Here is a 13,240-nt window from a genome sequence, read left to right as displayed (position 1 = left end):
GGGCATTTCCCCCCAAAGCAGCAGAATACACATACTTTTCAAGTGCACATGTAATGTTTTCTAGGACAGACCACAAGTTAGGGCACAAAACAAGCCTCAATAAATTTAAGAAGACTGAAATCACATCAAGTATCTTTTCTGACCACAATGCTATGAAACTAGAGATCAATCACAAGAAGAACACTGAAAAACACACACAGACATAGAAGTTAAATAACACGCTGTTAAACAACGAATGGTCAACAATGAGATCAAGGAAGAAATCAAAGACACCCTGAAACAAATGAAAATGAGAACACAACAATTCAAAAATCTGTGGGACAGTGGGAAAACAATCCTAAGAGGGAAATTCATAGCATGACAGGCCTACCTCACAAAACAAGACAAAGCTCAAATAAACAATGTAATTTTACACTTAAAGGAACTTGAAAAAGAACAACAGACAAAGCCCAAAGTGAGTAGAAGGAAATAATAAAGATCAGAGCAGAAATAAATGAAACTGAGTCTAAAAATATACAAAAAATTCAATGAATCCAGAGCTGGTTCTTTGAAAAGATAAATAAGATTGACAAACCTTTAAGCAGATTCATCAAGAAAAAAAAGAGACAGGACCCCCCCCCCAAAAAAAAAAATCAGAAACAGAATAACAACTGACACCAAAAAAATACAAAGGATTGTAAGAAAATATTATGAACTATATGCCAACAAACTGGATGAAGTGGATAAATTCCTAGAAACATATAATCTTCCAAAACTAAATCAGGAAGAATCAGAGAATTTGAATGGACAGATTACATCTAGTGAAATTGAAGCAGTAATCAAAAAATTCCCCAAAACAAAAGCCCTGGACCAATCGATTCACAGGACAATTTTACCAAACATTCTGAGAAGAACTAATACCTCTCCTTCTCAAACTATTTCATAAAATTCAAGAGGAGGGAAGGCTGACCAACTCATTTTACGAGGTCAGCATTATCCTAATTCCAAAACCAGGTAGATACTACAAAGAAAGAAAATCATAGGCCAGTAACTCTGATGAACACAGACACTAAAATCCTCAACAAAATATTAGCAAACCGAACAAGCAATGCATCGAAAGAGATCACACACCATGATCAAGTGGGACTTATTCCAGGAATGCAAGGTTGGTTCAACATCTGCAGAGCAAAAAATGGGATTCACCACATGAACAAAATGAAGGCTAAAAACTACACGATCATATCAATAGGTGCAGAAAAAGCATCTGATAAAATCCAGCACCCATTTATGACAAAAACTCTTAGCAAAGTGGGATTAGAGGGAACATAACTAAACATAAGGCCACATGTGACAAAGCAACTGCCAGCACCTTACTCAATGGGTAAAAACAGTGAGGGTTCTCCTTAATATCGGGAACAAGACAGGATGCCTGCTTTCGCCTCTCTTATTCAACATATACTGGAAGTCCTAGCAACCAAACAAGAAGAAGAAATAAAAGGTATCCAAATTGGAAAGGATAAAGTAAAATTGTCATATTTGCAGATGATGTGACGATACTGCACACACAGAACCCACAGATTCCACCAAGAAACTACTAGAACTGATAACTGAATTCAGCAAAGTAGCATGATAGAAAATTACTAATAAAGAAATCAGTCGCATTTTTATATGCCAGTAACAAACTAACAGAGGGAAATTAAGAAAATAATCCCATTCACAATTACTACAAAATGAATAAAATACCTAGGAATAAACCTAATCAAGAATACAAAAACCTGTACACAGAAAATTATTAGGCATTGAAGACAGAAAGTGAAGAAGATACGAGTAAGTGGAAGCACATACCATGTTCATGGATAGGAAGAATGAGCATCATTAAAATGTCCTTACTACCCAAAGCAATCTATAGCGTCAGCACAATTCCTATCAAGATTCCAATGACGTATTTCACAAAACTAGAATGCATTTTTCAAAAATTTATATGGAACCACAAAAGGCCCTGCATAGCAACAGCAATCTTGAGAAAGAACAAAGTTGTAGAAATCACACTACCTAGTATCAAACTATACCATAAGGCCACAAGTAGTAATCAAAAAAGCATGGTACTGACATAAGAACAGATACACAGATCAATGGAATAGAGAGTCCAGAAAAACCCCCCACACCCTTCTAGTTAACGAATATTCAGTAGAAGAAGCAAGCACATAAGATGGACTAAAGATAGTTTATTCAATAAACAGTATTAGGAAAATTGGACAGATACGTGCAGAAAAATGAAACTAGACCACCTTCTTATACCACACACAAGAATAAATTCAGAATGGATCAAAGACTTAAATGTGAGACCTGAAACCCTAAAAGATGTAGAAGAAAACATAGGCAGCAAAATCTCAGACACTGCTTATAGTAATATTTTATTGGATATATCTCCCCAGGCTACTGAAACAAAAGAAAGAATAAACAAATGGACTACATCAAACTAAAAAGCTTCTGCATAGTGAAGGAAATCAACAACATTAAAAGACAACCCACAGAATGGGAGAACATATTTACCATTACATCTGATAAGGGGTTACTATCCAAATGCCCCCAAATTTATAGAGAACTTACAAAAGTTAACACCAAAAAACCCCACACAACCCCCTCCCCGTCAACAAATAAGCCAATTAAAAAATGGGTAAAGGACCTGAATAGACATTTCTCTAAAGAGAACATACAGATGTCCAATAAATATGTGAAAAGATGCTCAATGTCACTAATCATCAGAGAAATGCAAATTAAAACCACAGTGAACTACCACCTCACACCTGTCAGGATGGCATCCTCAGTAAGCCAACAAAACAAGGGCTGGCAAGGGTGTGGACAGGGGCAGAATTTTGCACTGTTGGTGGGAGTGCAGACTGGTGCACCCACTGTGGATAGCAGTATCAAGACACCTCAAAAAAAAATAAATAAAATTGGACATGCCTTTCGACCCAGTGATCCCACTTCTGGGAATGTATCTGAAGAAACCTAAAACACTCATTTGAAAGAACGTAAGCACCCCCATGTTCATTCCAACATTATTCACAATCGCCAAGTTATAGAAGCAGCCCAAGTGTCCATCAGTAGATGAGTGGATAAAACAACTATGGAACATTTACACAATGGACTACTACTCGGCTGTAAAAAAAAATGAGAATTTTATCCTTTGTAACAGTATGGATGGATCTAGAGAAAATTATGCTAAATGAAATAAACCAGTCAGAGAAAGACAAACACCATATGATGTCATTCATATGTGGAATCTAATGAACAAACTGAACAAACAAGGAAAATGGGGATGGACTCATAGGTGGAGAGCAGGCTGACAGTTCATGGGCAGGGGGAGAAGGTTGAGGGGAAGGGACTGAGCAACAAGGAAAAAGGACTCGTGGACATGGACAACAGTATGGTGGCTGCTGCGGGGAGAGGGTGGGTATAAGGGGACTAAATGGTAATGGGAAAAAATACATTAAAGATTAAATAAAAAAAAAGGAAAGGAATGAATTTCCTATATAGCTCTTTGGAGAAGAGTAGGGACAGACAGAAAAAATGCTTTGGACATAGACACTCCATGAGTGAAGCCACTTCATTTAAACCCAGGGCAAAGACACACAGAGAGGAGCTCCACTCTGAAGCATCTAGCACACACACTGAAAATGCCACGCGGGCCATGTTCCAAACGAACAGGTAGCAGCGCCTGCCTTCTTAGCAGATGGCGCCCGACTGCCAAGCACACGAACCTTCCTCTGTGTGAGGTGGTCCGACTTATCGGGTCAGGAAAGCTTGCTTACTGATTGAATAAATTAGGTAAACGCTGACATTTGGGGCACTCTTCCACTGAAACCTGGTATCGGAACCAGGAGCTTGCAGCTGTGGAAAGCCCAATTGCAGAAGTGTATTCGTAGAGAGCCCCAGCTGCGCAGGATGCCCTAGTTTCAAGGCTTTATAAACACAAGTGACGTGTCCAGCACCACCCCACTGGGAAAACAGACTTTCAACCTGCGCTACCCTGTGACTCTTCCAAAGCGGTACGAAGAAGGGCAACTTTGGTCGAGATTATTTTTAATCTAATATCTCAAAAGGGAACAACACTCCCTAGGCCTCCAAAACAACACGATCACAACAGAAGAGAAAGCTGTTAAAGTGACGGCCTATTTTTGGTGTGGCTAATCCATCAGCACGCCTGTAAACACGAGAGCATTAGCAATTCTGACGGCAAAATAATGTAATTCCAACCAGCCAACTGCTCGGGCTAGAATCAATCCCGTGAAGGTAAAGTGGCTTTCCACCAGTAAGCCAAAGACAGAACAAGCAAAAGTGCCAAGGATTTATAATTTGCAGAGTCCTGTAAAAATACACAGCCACTTGCTTATTTTCCCTTTTTCAAAGAATTATCACACCTCTCTCACTCAGGGAGATATGCTTAAAATAACTCAATTAATCAGAAATACCTTCTATTGGGTTGAAAGTTCCAATCATTTGGTCAAGATGGGTGTTTTAAGATGGGTGCAGGAGGTAAGAGGGAAAGGGGCACAGTCGTTGTCCAAAACCACCAATGAACCAACCAACCAACCAAAATCAGATAACCAGAGCAGTGAGGTCAAAGGGCACTGGCTTGGATGGGTATAGGAAGGCACCTCAGAGGAGATGTGAGGGATCTGTGGAGGGTCCATCAGGGGAGGAGGGTCTTTCTGCTTCCGGGAGGGGACAGCTGGCAGACAAGAGACGGCAGCAGACAGGGAGGGAAAGGCCGCGTGACACCAGGCTTATGGTCCTGTAAGGCTTTGTCTGTATCCAGGGAGCCATGGGAAGAGATGGGAGGTTTTTAAGTGGGAGAAACGGCATGAAAAGATGTGTCTTTCAAAGCCCGTTTGTTCTCTGACCGTGGAAGGGAGGACCTGCTGTCGGCTGTGTGGCTATCATGACAGTCCAGGTAAGAGATGACGGAATACTGTGAGCAAAGAGAAGGTGCACCTCAGTGTCCCCTAGGTGGCAGCTTGCACGAGAGGACGGAGACGAGGCAGGCACAGACACAGAGAACACTGCGAAGGCCATGAGTTCGGCTGTGGACATGTGGCCTCTGAGCTCCCCACAGGCAATGTCACGGAGACACTGGAAACTCAGGTCCGGAGGGCAGAGTGGCGCTCTCTTCTCTCCTGCCTATGCAGGGATGTCCTGCGCAACACTTCCTGAGCCTTCTCTACCACCTTCCCTCGCAGTGAACGCGACCTCGTTTCAAGACAGCCTGTTCCCTTGAAGAAAGCTGGTATGTGTGCAATGCCAGCAACAACGCTGACAGCCACGGTTACTCATTTTCCACTGTAAATCAGGACCTCCCCGAACTCTTTGGTAATTCCTGCATTTAAGGTGTTTTCCCTTTAGGAATGGGCAATGAGGAAGGTTATTTTTTAACAGCTCTGTGGAAAAGTCCCCTTGAATAGATGGGCAGTGGTACCTTGGCTAGCACATTCGAGAACAGTCTCTCTAGCAGGTGTTCAGCATTTTGCTCTCCAGCCCAGACCATCTCCCTGGCCCACCTTCACCACAGGCCTGGATGCGGTGGTGGTGCCCACGGGACCTCTCCGTGTCTGCGGCATTGCTCCTGCCTGTCTCCACTTTCTCCAAAGAGCTGTATTTTCAGTCCTGCATCTCGGTGAAGCTAATTCCACCAAGCACCGAGGAATATTGCATACACTGCATGGGGTTCCTAAAAGCCTATGACACCAGGAACATTTCTCCCTTTTTGTTAACTGCTTCACAGAGACTTCTCAGAGGACCCAACCTGTTCTCAGCTCTGCTGAAATGGGACCTGTTGCAGAATTTCAAGATGCAGTATTTTCTTTTCACCTCGATGCAGGGAACCGGTGTGAGCTGTCCCTAATGCAGCTGACTAATCTCCACCTTCTCCTGCAAAGCAACCAGGAGAATAAATCGAGTTCAAGGGTTTTGAAGCAAGAGACTTTATCAGGGTGTGAAGAGGATGCAAAATCTGTCTGGTGCTTGAATTTTGGTAATTGATAACTAAGAATGTTCTCTTCATCTCGAAGGTGATTTTGGTTCGTTAAGCCCATTGTTTTGTTATTATCAACTATTTACTGACAATTGCACGAAAATGAACTGCCAGTCTCCCTTCCGAAGATGCTTCAGATATTATGACATCAGCACTTCTGTGATGCCCAGAACTCTAGCTGCCTTAAGTTCAGGGTGTGGGCAAAAGCCACAGGGGGCAAAGAGGGTCCCCCCAAACCTGTCTGTGTCCTGCCAGAGGTGACCCGAGAACTTTGTGGGCCCTGGTACAGTTTCCCACTGGACTCTGACAAGATGCAAAGGGCAGTTTTTCAGTCTGGTAAAAATAACATCCACTGTCTCTCAGGAACAAGCTTTCCCTATCCAAGATCATAATGCCATGAAAAAAAGATCACCAATAATTTACAAAGCGGGCTGTTTCTTTTCAACGCTAAGAGCGCCCACTGTTTACACCAAGCCATCCCCTTCTGGGTATGAGGGATAACAGCGGGAGTGACCTGACAAGGGACAGGGGTCTCTTTGAGGTGCGGCACCTCAGATACACATGAGCATATGAGTGTGACAAATAACGAGGAGCCAGGCAGCAACAGCGGGGAACTAATCTGCATGATGTTTCAGGAGATAATTAAGAACACACAGACCGCTATGCATTCATAAACTTCATGAACCTGCAACGGGCCAATCTGTGGGCTGAAAAAAAAAATTCTGGGGTCCTGAGATCTCTGTCTCATCCCCTTTGTCAGAGCAATGTTGGCCAACACCAGCTGACAAGGAATGCACTTGTCCAGGGCTGTAGTGCCAGGAAATATAATATACTCATTTCTAACTAAAAAAAACAACAAAAAACCACCTCCTAAAATTGTTATGGGTTTCCTGAACTACATGCAGCCGTGGGCTACAAAGTTACTTAGTTTAAGCAAAAACACTATTTAAAATTGGGTAAAAAGTTGCAGGAAAGGCCCGAAAGCTGAGCAAAACAAAACAAGTTCTGCACATCCTTGCCAGTCCCTCTGCCCTGAGCAGTAGGGAAACAGGGAACAGGGAAAGTGAATTAACTTTCAAAGCAAGGAACAAAACCTTATGTTCAGAGCTGTGCGTTTTTCGGTTGGTTTGGTTTGGTTTTAGCTGCGTAATAGAAGCAGGCTTCAAAATAAGAACGAAGGTCCAGATTAGCGGGGCCTCAGGGAGTCACTGCCCGCTCAGAGACCCACAAGCAGCTGGGGAATGCAGCCTTCCCCTGGGACCCTCACACCATCACCCACAATGCTTCCTGCCCCCAACTGGGAGAGAGAGAGGAAGGCACCTTCACTACTCACACGCCATTCCTACTGCCTCCACCTGGCACATTGACGAGCTTATCTAATTTTGGACTGAGAACAAGTCAGCACATCCCAGGATCCACCCGAAAGCCGGTGCAGGTTGGCGATGAGGCCGGCGCACTACTAGTTGGAGATAGGATCACAGCCACCCTGCCCATAAAGAACTGAATACCGGGGCCCGGCGTGGCTGTGTGGCCGACTTTTCCCATGATGGGTGGACTAGTATGCTGAATCTAAATATGATAGTCCCACTTCGTCTGGTGGGAGGGTGTGGATGTGTGGGGCCAGAGATGTCAGTAGGGCCATGAGGTCAGACGTAGAAAAGTGGCCCAGACGAGGCGACCGTGACCGGGCACACACTCCACTGAGAGAGACTCGCAGGTCAGTAAGGGCCCCGAGCCCATTGTGATTATCGGGTTATCTATTCAGTAGATGGGAAGGGCAGCACCCGGCGGTGAGGCGCACACAAGCCGAATAAAGAAGACAGGTGAGGGATGGCCAGGAACTGGAATATTTTGGATTGTGAGAAGACGCCAAAAGGGAGCGAGTGAGAGGGATTCTGGGAGCCTGTGCTACGCGTCAAGGGCGCCAGAGCCCGAGCAGCAGCACCAGGTGTGCACAGACGCCAGTTCTCCCAATGCTCCAGTGCCCCGGCCCGAGGCCGCGTCTTCCTCCTCCCACGGCTCTCAGGAGAAGGAGTGCAGGCCCGCGAGTCCACGCTGTCGGCACCTTCCTGTCCCTTTGCCCGGCCCCCGTCAGCACTCTTCAGCAGCAGGAATCCTGCAACCCTCAGGGGAGCTGCGGAAACCCGGCCAGGAGCCTCAGCGCTCCCGTGCTGGGGCCCGCTGTGTGTGTGGTTCCAGGTCTCTCTGGGTGACAACCCGTCGTTCGGGGACCGCCGCGGACTCTAGTCCATGAGAGCTTCACTGTACGTTTCATACTCCGATCCGCGTTTTACTGCTTTTTGTTTTGAAGACCAGTGAACGTGCTTTCTGGCTGCTGAACCAGTTCTGTAACTCTGAAAGGTTTGACTGAAATCATCACCTTAAAATACCAACATAATAATATTCATTCAAATTCTAAATTTTGAAAAGGAAAAAAGGCTGAAAATTAAAGCATAGTATTGATAATGATACTGCAAAGTAGATGATAATGCAAATTCTTACATTTAACTGCAGAAACAAAACTACTATTTAAGCCTTTGAAATCTTCTCTCTTTGTCTTTTAATAGCATGACTTTTCAGACCACAGCTATTATTTAAAAACCCAATTGTCCAAAATGCAAAGGGCTGAATTCTTAATATAAATCACTCGCAGGTCTTCAGGCCCTGGGACCCCACTCTCTCCAGGGCTCGCCGCGGAGTCCTCGCCCCTCTTTGACGTCTGACTGCACTACCTCCATTAGCGGGTTTCCAGGCCAGTGGCTCTGGCCCTTCAGCAGCCCTGTGTCATACTGGCTTCAGAGAAAAATAATAGAGAAAAAGCGCCTTGCTGGCAAATAGCAGGAGGGGAATGAATTATAAATACACTTCACTGGAGAACAGTTGCTGGAGGGGTGTTTGTGGGGGGGCACTTGAGACACAGACACAAGGGCCACGTACCCCAAGGACAGACCAGCCCGCCTGTGTTGCTGAGTGGAGTGGGGGGGGGGGTTGTGAGCAAAGGAGGACCACGGCTCGAACTCTTGCAAAACATCCTGCCTTTTCAACATCCAAACAGCTGGGGTGTCGCTCACAAGACACATGCCAGCTGAGACGCCACAGAATTTCTTCCCCCTGTTACAGAGTGGCCAAGACTCACACATGACTCCCCAATCTCCCATTTTACCAAAAGCACAAATACTTTAAAACTGATTTCGGCTGTCCTCGTTTTTGGTATGACGTAAAATGCTAAAACGTAGGTCTCCACACTTGCAACTGTGACATTCAGTGTAGGAAGAATACTTTTCAAGTTGACTCGTTGTTTTGAGGACTCAGTAGTCTGAGAGTCTTCCTCCTTGAGGTGTTCAGTCAGTCCACTGGGCAGTCTTGTGGGGACAGCGTGAGGACGAGAGACGTGGCTTGTGCCAGCATCGCATAGGGGTCCGCACTTACGCAGGCCAAAGTGCCAACTTCTGTTTCTACCCTTGCACAACTCCGACTCCTTTCTGTCACAGCCACACTCCGTCACCAGCATGAGAGCAAAGCAACAAAGCCACCAGAAATGGACTGAAGATGAGCGTCACCTGCCACCCTTGACCCAGGCTGTTAGTTAAGATCAACCGCTGCTTCTCTTGACTGCAACATTCAAAGACTGTGACGTTAACTGGAAATGCTTTACCAGTGAACACGGCAATGCGTCTTCTGAGCAAAAGGTCTATCAGTGTGCGTGTGTTGGGGGGGCGGGGGTGGAGTGTGGGTTCCTGGACAGATACAGGCTGTTAATGTTAAATACCGGATTTCACCACGCAGCTAGTCTAGTGCCTGAACAATATGATTTACCACATGCTGTTGTAAACACTCTTACAATCAAAATGAGGGATTCCTTTACTCGAAAGGGGAAAGAGAGAAAACAATTCATCTACACAATCCTTAACCTGTTCAGCGTGGAGGGCCAGTCTTACCCTTGGGCTGCCGCCCTTAGAAGGGACTGGCGGGAGGCCTCCAAACAGCACACCTGCGTGCGTTTCTGCTCGGGCCTTCTATCCAACCGCTGAGAGCGCCCGGAGCCGCCCTGGCCACACTCCCTCAAGTTCACGGCGAGCTCTCTCTCTCTGACTGCACACACTCGCTCACTCACCACCTTCGTCATTAATTTGCCTTCCTCAGGTTTTCCACAGGCTCCAGCCCCTTTGGGGTTCTGACTTCAGAGAAGTCATCATAACAAACTGTGAACAGCTTTTTCTTCTCCAAAAGAGAAACTGACAATGAGAAAAATGTCTTTTCGAACTGTCAACCCAACTTTAACCTGACAGCTATCAATGGGGGGAAATAAAAACAAAAGCAGAAACATGAGTTTGCTGCAATGAGCTGTTACAGGAAAGCGAAAGCGGGTGGAAAGTCGGGTTTCTGAACCCAGTGCTCTCAAACATGTACCGCACATGTCTTCTCACGCTCAAGCTTCTGCTTAAAACACACACACACACACACAACGCACAACAGGTTATGTGCATTGCAAAGTGCAAAGGAAAGAAGATTTAAAATTGAAACAAAACTTTCCTTTCTTTCTTTCTTAGAAAGAATACCACGGACATGAAAGACAAAAGTCAGAGCCAACCAGGGCAGGGCTGCAAAGATGAGCCTTTGTCAAGCGCTTTATGATGTTTACACAGAAATGCAGACCTCTTTCCTTTTCTTATTTTTAATGAAGGAGGAAGAGCTGTATTATGAGGAAGCGTTCTGGATGCTGCCAGCCCAGGCACAGATCAGACCTCCTCGTGCTGGTTAGCTGACATTGATTTTCTGCCCCAGTGGAAGAGATTTTACTCTGGTGCATGCCATTTAAATTCATTTTACACAGCTGCTTAATGTGGCTTGGCAACGCGCAGCCACACCAGCTTTGTGGGTCTAGATGGGGCTCCCGAGGTGGGAAAGGACAGATCCTATGGATTAGCGCTGATGACAAATGCTTTCCTCTCTCCACTGCTATCTTCGTCCTGACTCATGCAGTGACCTTGAAGGTACCACAAGGAAGGAAGAGGGAAAAACAAACTCCCCTGAATGAGAATGTTCACCTAATTCTCTAGTTGTTACTGCACTTTCAGGATTATGTTTATAGAATTCTGTTTTGTTGGTCCACATTTAAAACCATGTTTACAGGATTTAGAAGTCTCAATTGCAAAATTATCACTTGCTCTCGCCATTGAAATAGATGTATACTGAATGTAAAGCTGTTACAAAGCTCTCTGTATCACGCATTTGTACCTAGTGAAGCACAGTTCCAAAAGTTTACTTTTTAAACAAAGCGAGCTGACTGTTCTCTATTTTAACCAAGAATGTGGTACGTTTCTAAAGAAACTGCTGAATATGATTCAATCTATGTAGGATAATCTTATCATTACTATACAATAACAATATCAATCATAATATTTTAGCTTAATAAATCACTTAATAATAACATACTTTAAGAGCATTCCCTAACCTAAATTGGTGACAGCTGGTATTACAGTTTTGCAGTAGGAAAGAAGAGACACTTTTTGTTGCTATATGTAATTCCTGTGTTGTAATTGGTAACAGCATGGCAACACCGTGTTAGAAAAAAAATCCTGTGCTGGATTATTTGGTTGTATTTTCCTGGTGACTTCGATATTCTACAACTCCTTGGGAGAAGGAGATAATAGAAATCTTTGGCCCAGACGTCTCTTTAGTGATGACATAACGAAACCCCTCTCGAGTCCTATTAATAACCCAGGTCCTGCTCCTGCAGTGAGTCTCTGGCCAAACGAGGTCACTGCACTTGGAATTCAGGGGTGGGCAGGGGCAGGTCGCTGCGGTGGGAGGAGTGACAGTAACAGTGTGGTGATAACACAATACAAACACCTAGACGACACGACACCAGTGAGGGGAACGAATGACGGTTACTTTCAGGCAGACCCAGCCTGGGGTCCTCTCAGGCGGAAGGGAAGGGGCCGAGCCGGAAGCCATGCAGACAGGCCTGGGGGCGCATGCAGGCTGCTACCAAACTGCCGTGCCTTGGATGAGAGCAACACAGGACAAAACAAACGACCACCGGAAACAAACAAAAAGAAACAAAACGCAACCCCTTCTGAGATGGAGTTCCCTTCAGGTCTTTCACTCTCTTATTCTGGGTGTTACTCTGCAGCCAGATGGCACGTTCATTAACAGTTTGGAAAAAGGCCCAGGTCCCCAGCGAGTCAGGGCTGTTGCTACCTACCCGTACTGGTCAGGCTGGTGCATCATGGGAGCCTGAGAGTTGCCATAGTTGGGGTGCTGGGAAGAAAACATGGGGCGTCCGCCAGCCCCAGACTGGCTGGGATAAGCAGGCGACCTAACGTATGGTGGCCTAAAGCAGAACAGAAGAACAACTTCTTTGGATTTGTTCTGTAGACAAGTTCGAATACCCCCGTCCATTGTCATTTCCACACGTAGGTGTGGAGGGGAGTGGAGTGGGGCCGAATCCTCTGTACCATGCAGCTAGGGCAGTGGAACGGGGCACATTCCTTTAAAAAAGGGGGGCAGGTAGGACAGAGCAAAGGAGAGCAGAGTTAAGAGTCTCAGATCTAATCTCGGCTCACAGTTCCGAGGGACAGCTCTGATTTTGGTCAAAGCCAAAAAACACAGTCCCCATTTAAACTCTTGGAAAGCTTGCTTTGAAATGGTCTCCCCATTACAAACGGAAAATGAAAATGTAGGGCAGGATATTGAGACATTACTTTATGTAAAATGGTATGTAAACTGATCCAGAAAGGGAGCCTAGCAAGACTTTTTAATCAACGCCTTTATGGTTATCTTCTTCCCAGATCACTATCCAAGGCTTCACATCAAATGTAATCAAGTGCTTTCTACTTAAACAGAAAATAATATGTGCTTTATGAGCTGCAACAACAGACAATTCATTTAAACATAAATTAGAACTTCAGTTGGACCAGCCAAACCAGTCCTCATGGACAGGTTCATTAAAGCTGTCCCTGAAGTCTGCACAGGTTCGGTTTAGAGGTGTCGGCCGGGCTTTAGAAGATTCTAATTTCATGTGGATGAAAGAGAGGTGGGCAGATGCAGAGAAAGAGAGAGGGAGAGATGGAGAGAGAGAATGAGTGGTTTTCATTTTGATTCCTCAAGGGAATTTTTTATTATTTAGAGGAAACAGTGAGACTGGAAGGATCCCTAACATTCCCAAAATAGTAGCTTCAGAGGAAAAGTAACAAAGGGACACATTTATACACACACACACAC

The 13,240-nt window shown here is 45.1% G+C and overlaps 1 protein-coding gene across 9 annotated transcripts in view; it reads right to left on the bottom strand.

The window, feature by feature from the left end:
• The window catches only part of ARID1B (AT-rich interaction domain 1B), a 404,641-nt gene that overhangs the window by 45,612 nt on the left and 345,789 nt on the right, over positions 1 to 13,240 (bottom strand). For 6 of the 9 annotated variants that reach the window (XM_053914215.1, XM_053914219.2, XM_053914216.2 and 3 more), the window contains one exon: positions 12,222 to 12,350. The exons of the other annotated variants lie outside the window; for them this stretch is intronic. In XM_053914215.1, coding sequence (XP_053770190.1) covers positions 12,222 to 12,350 — 129 coding nt within the window. The remainder of the gene's footprint in view (positions 1 to 12,221; positions 12,351 to 13,240) is intronic. 9 annotated transcript variants of the gene reach the window in all.

The sequence above is a fragment of the Desmodus rotundus genome, chromosome 11 (assembly GCF_022682495.2).
Source record: "Desmodus rotundus isolate HL8 chromosome 11, HLdesRot8A.1, whole genome shotgun sequence".
NCBI classification, from domain to species: Eukaryota; Metazoa; Chordata; class Mammalia; order Chiroptera; family Phyllostomidae; genus Desmodus; species Desmodus rotundus.
This window is presented reverse-complemented; position numbering and strand designations above follow the sequence as displayed.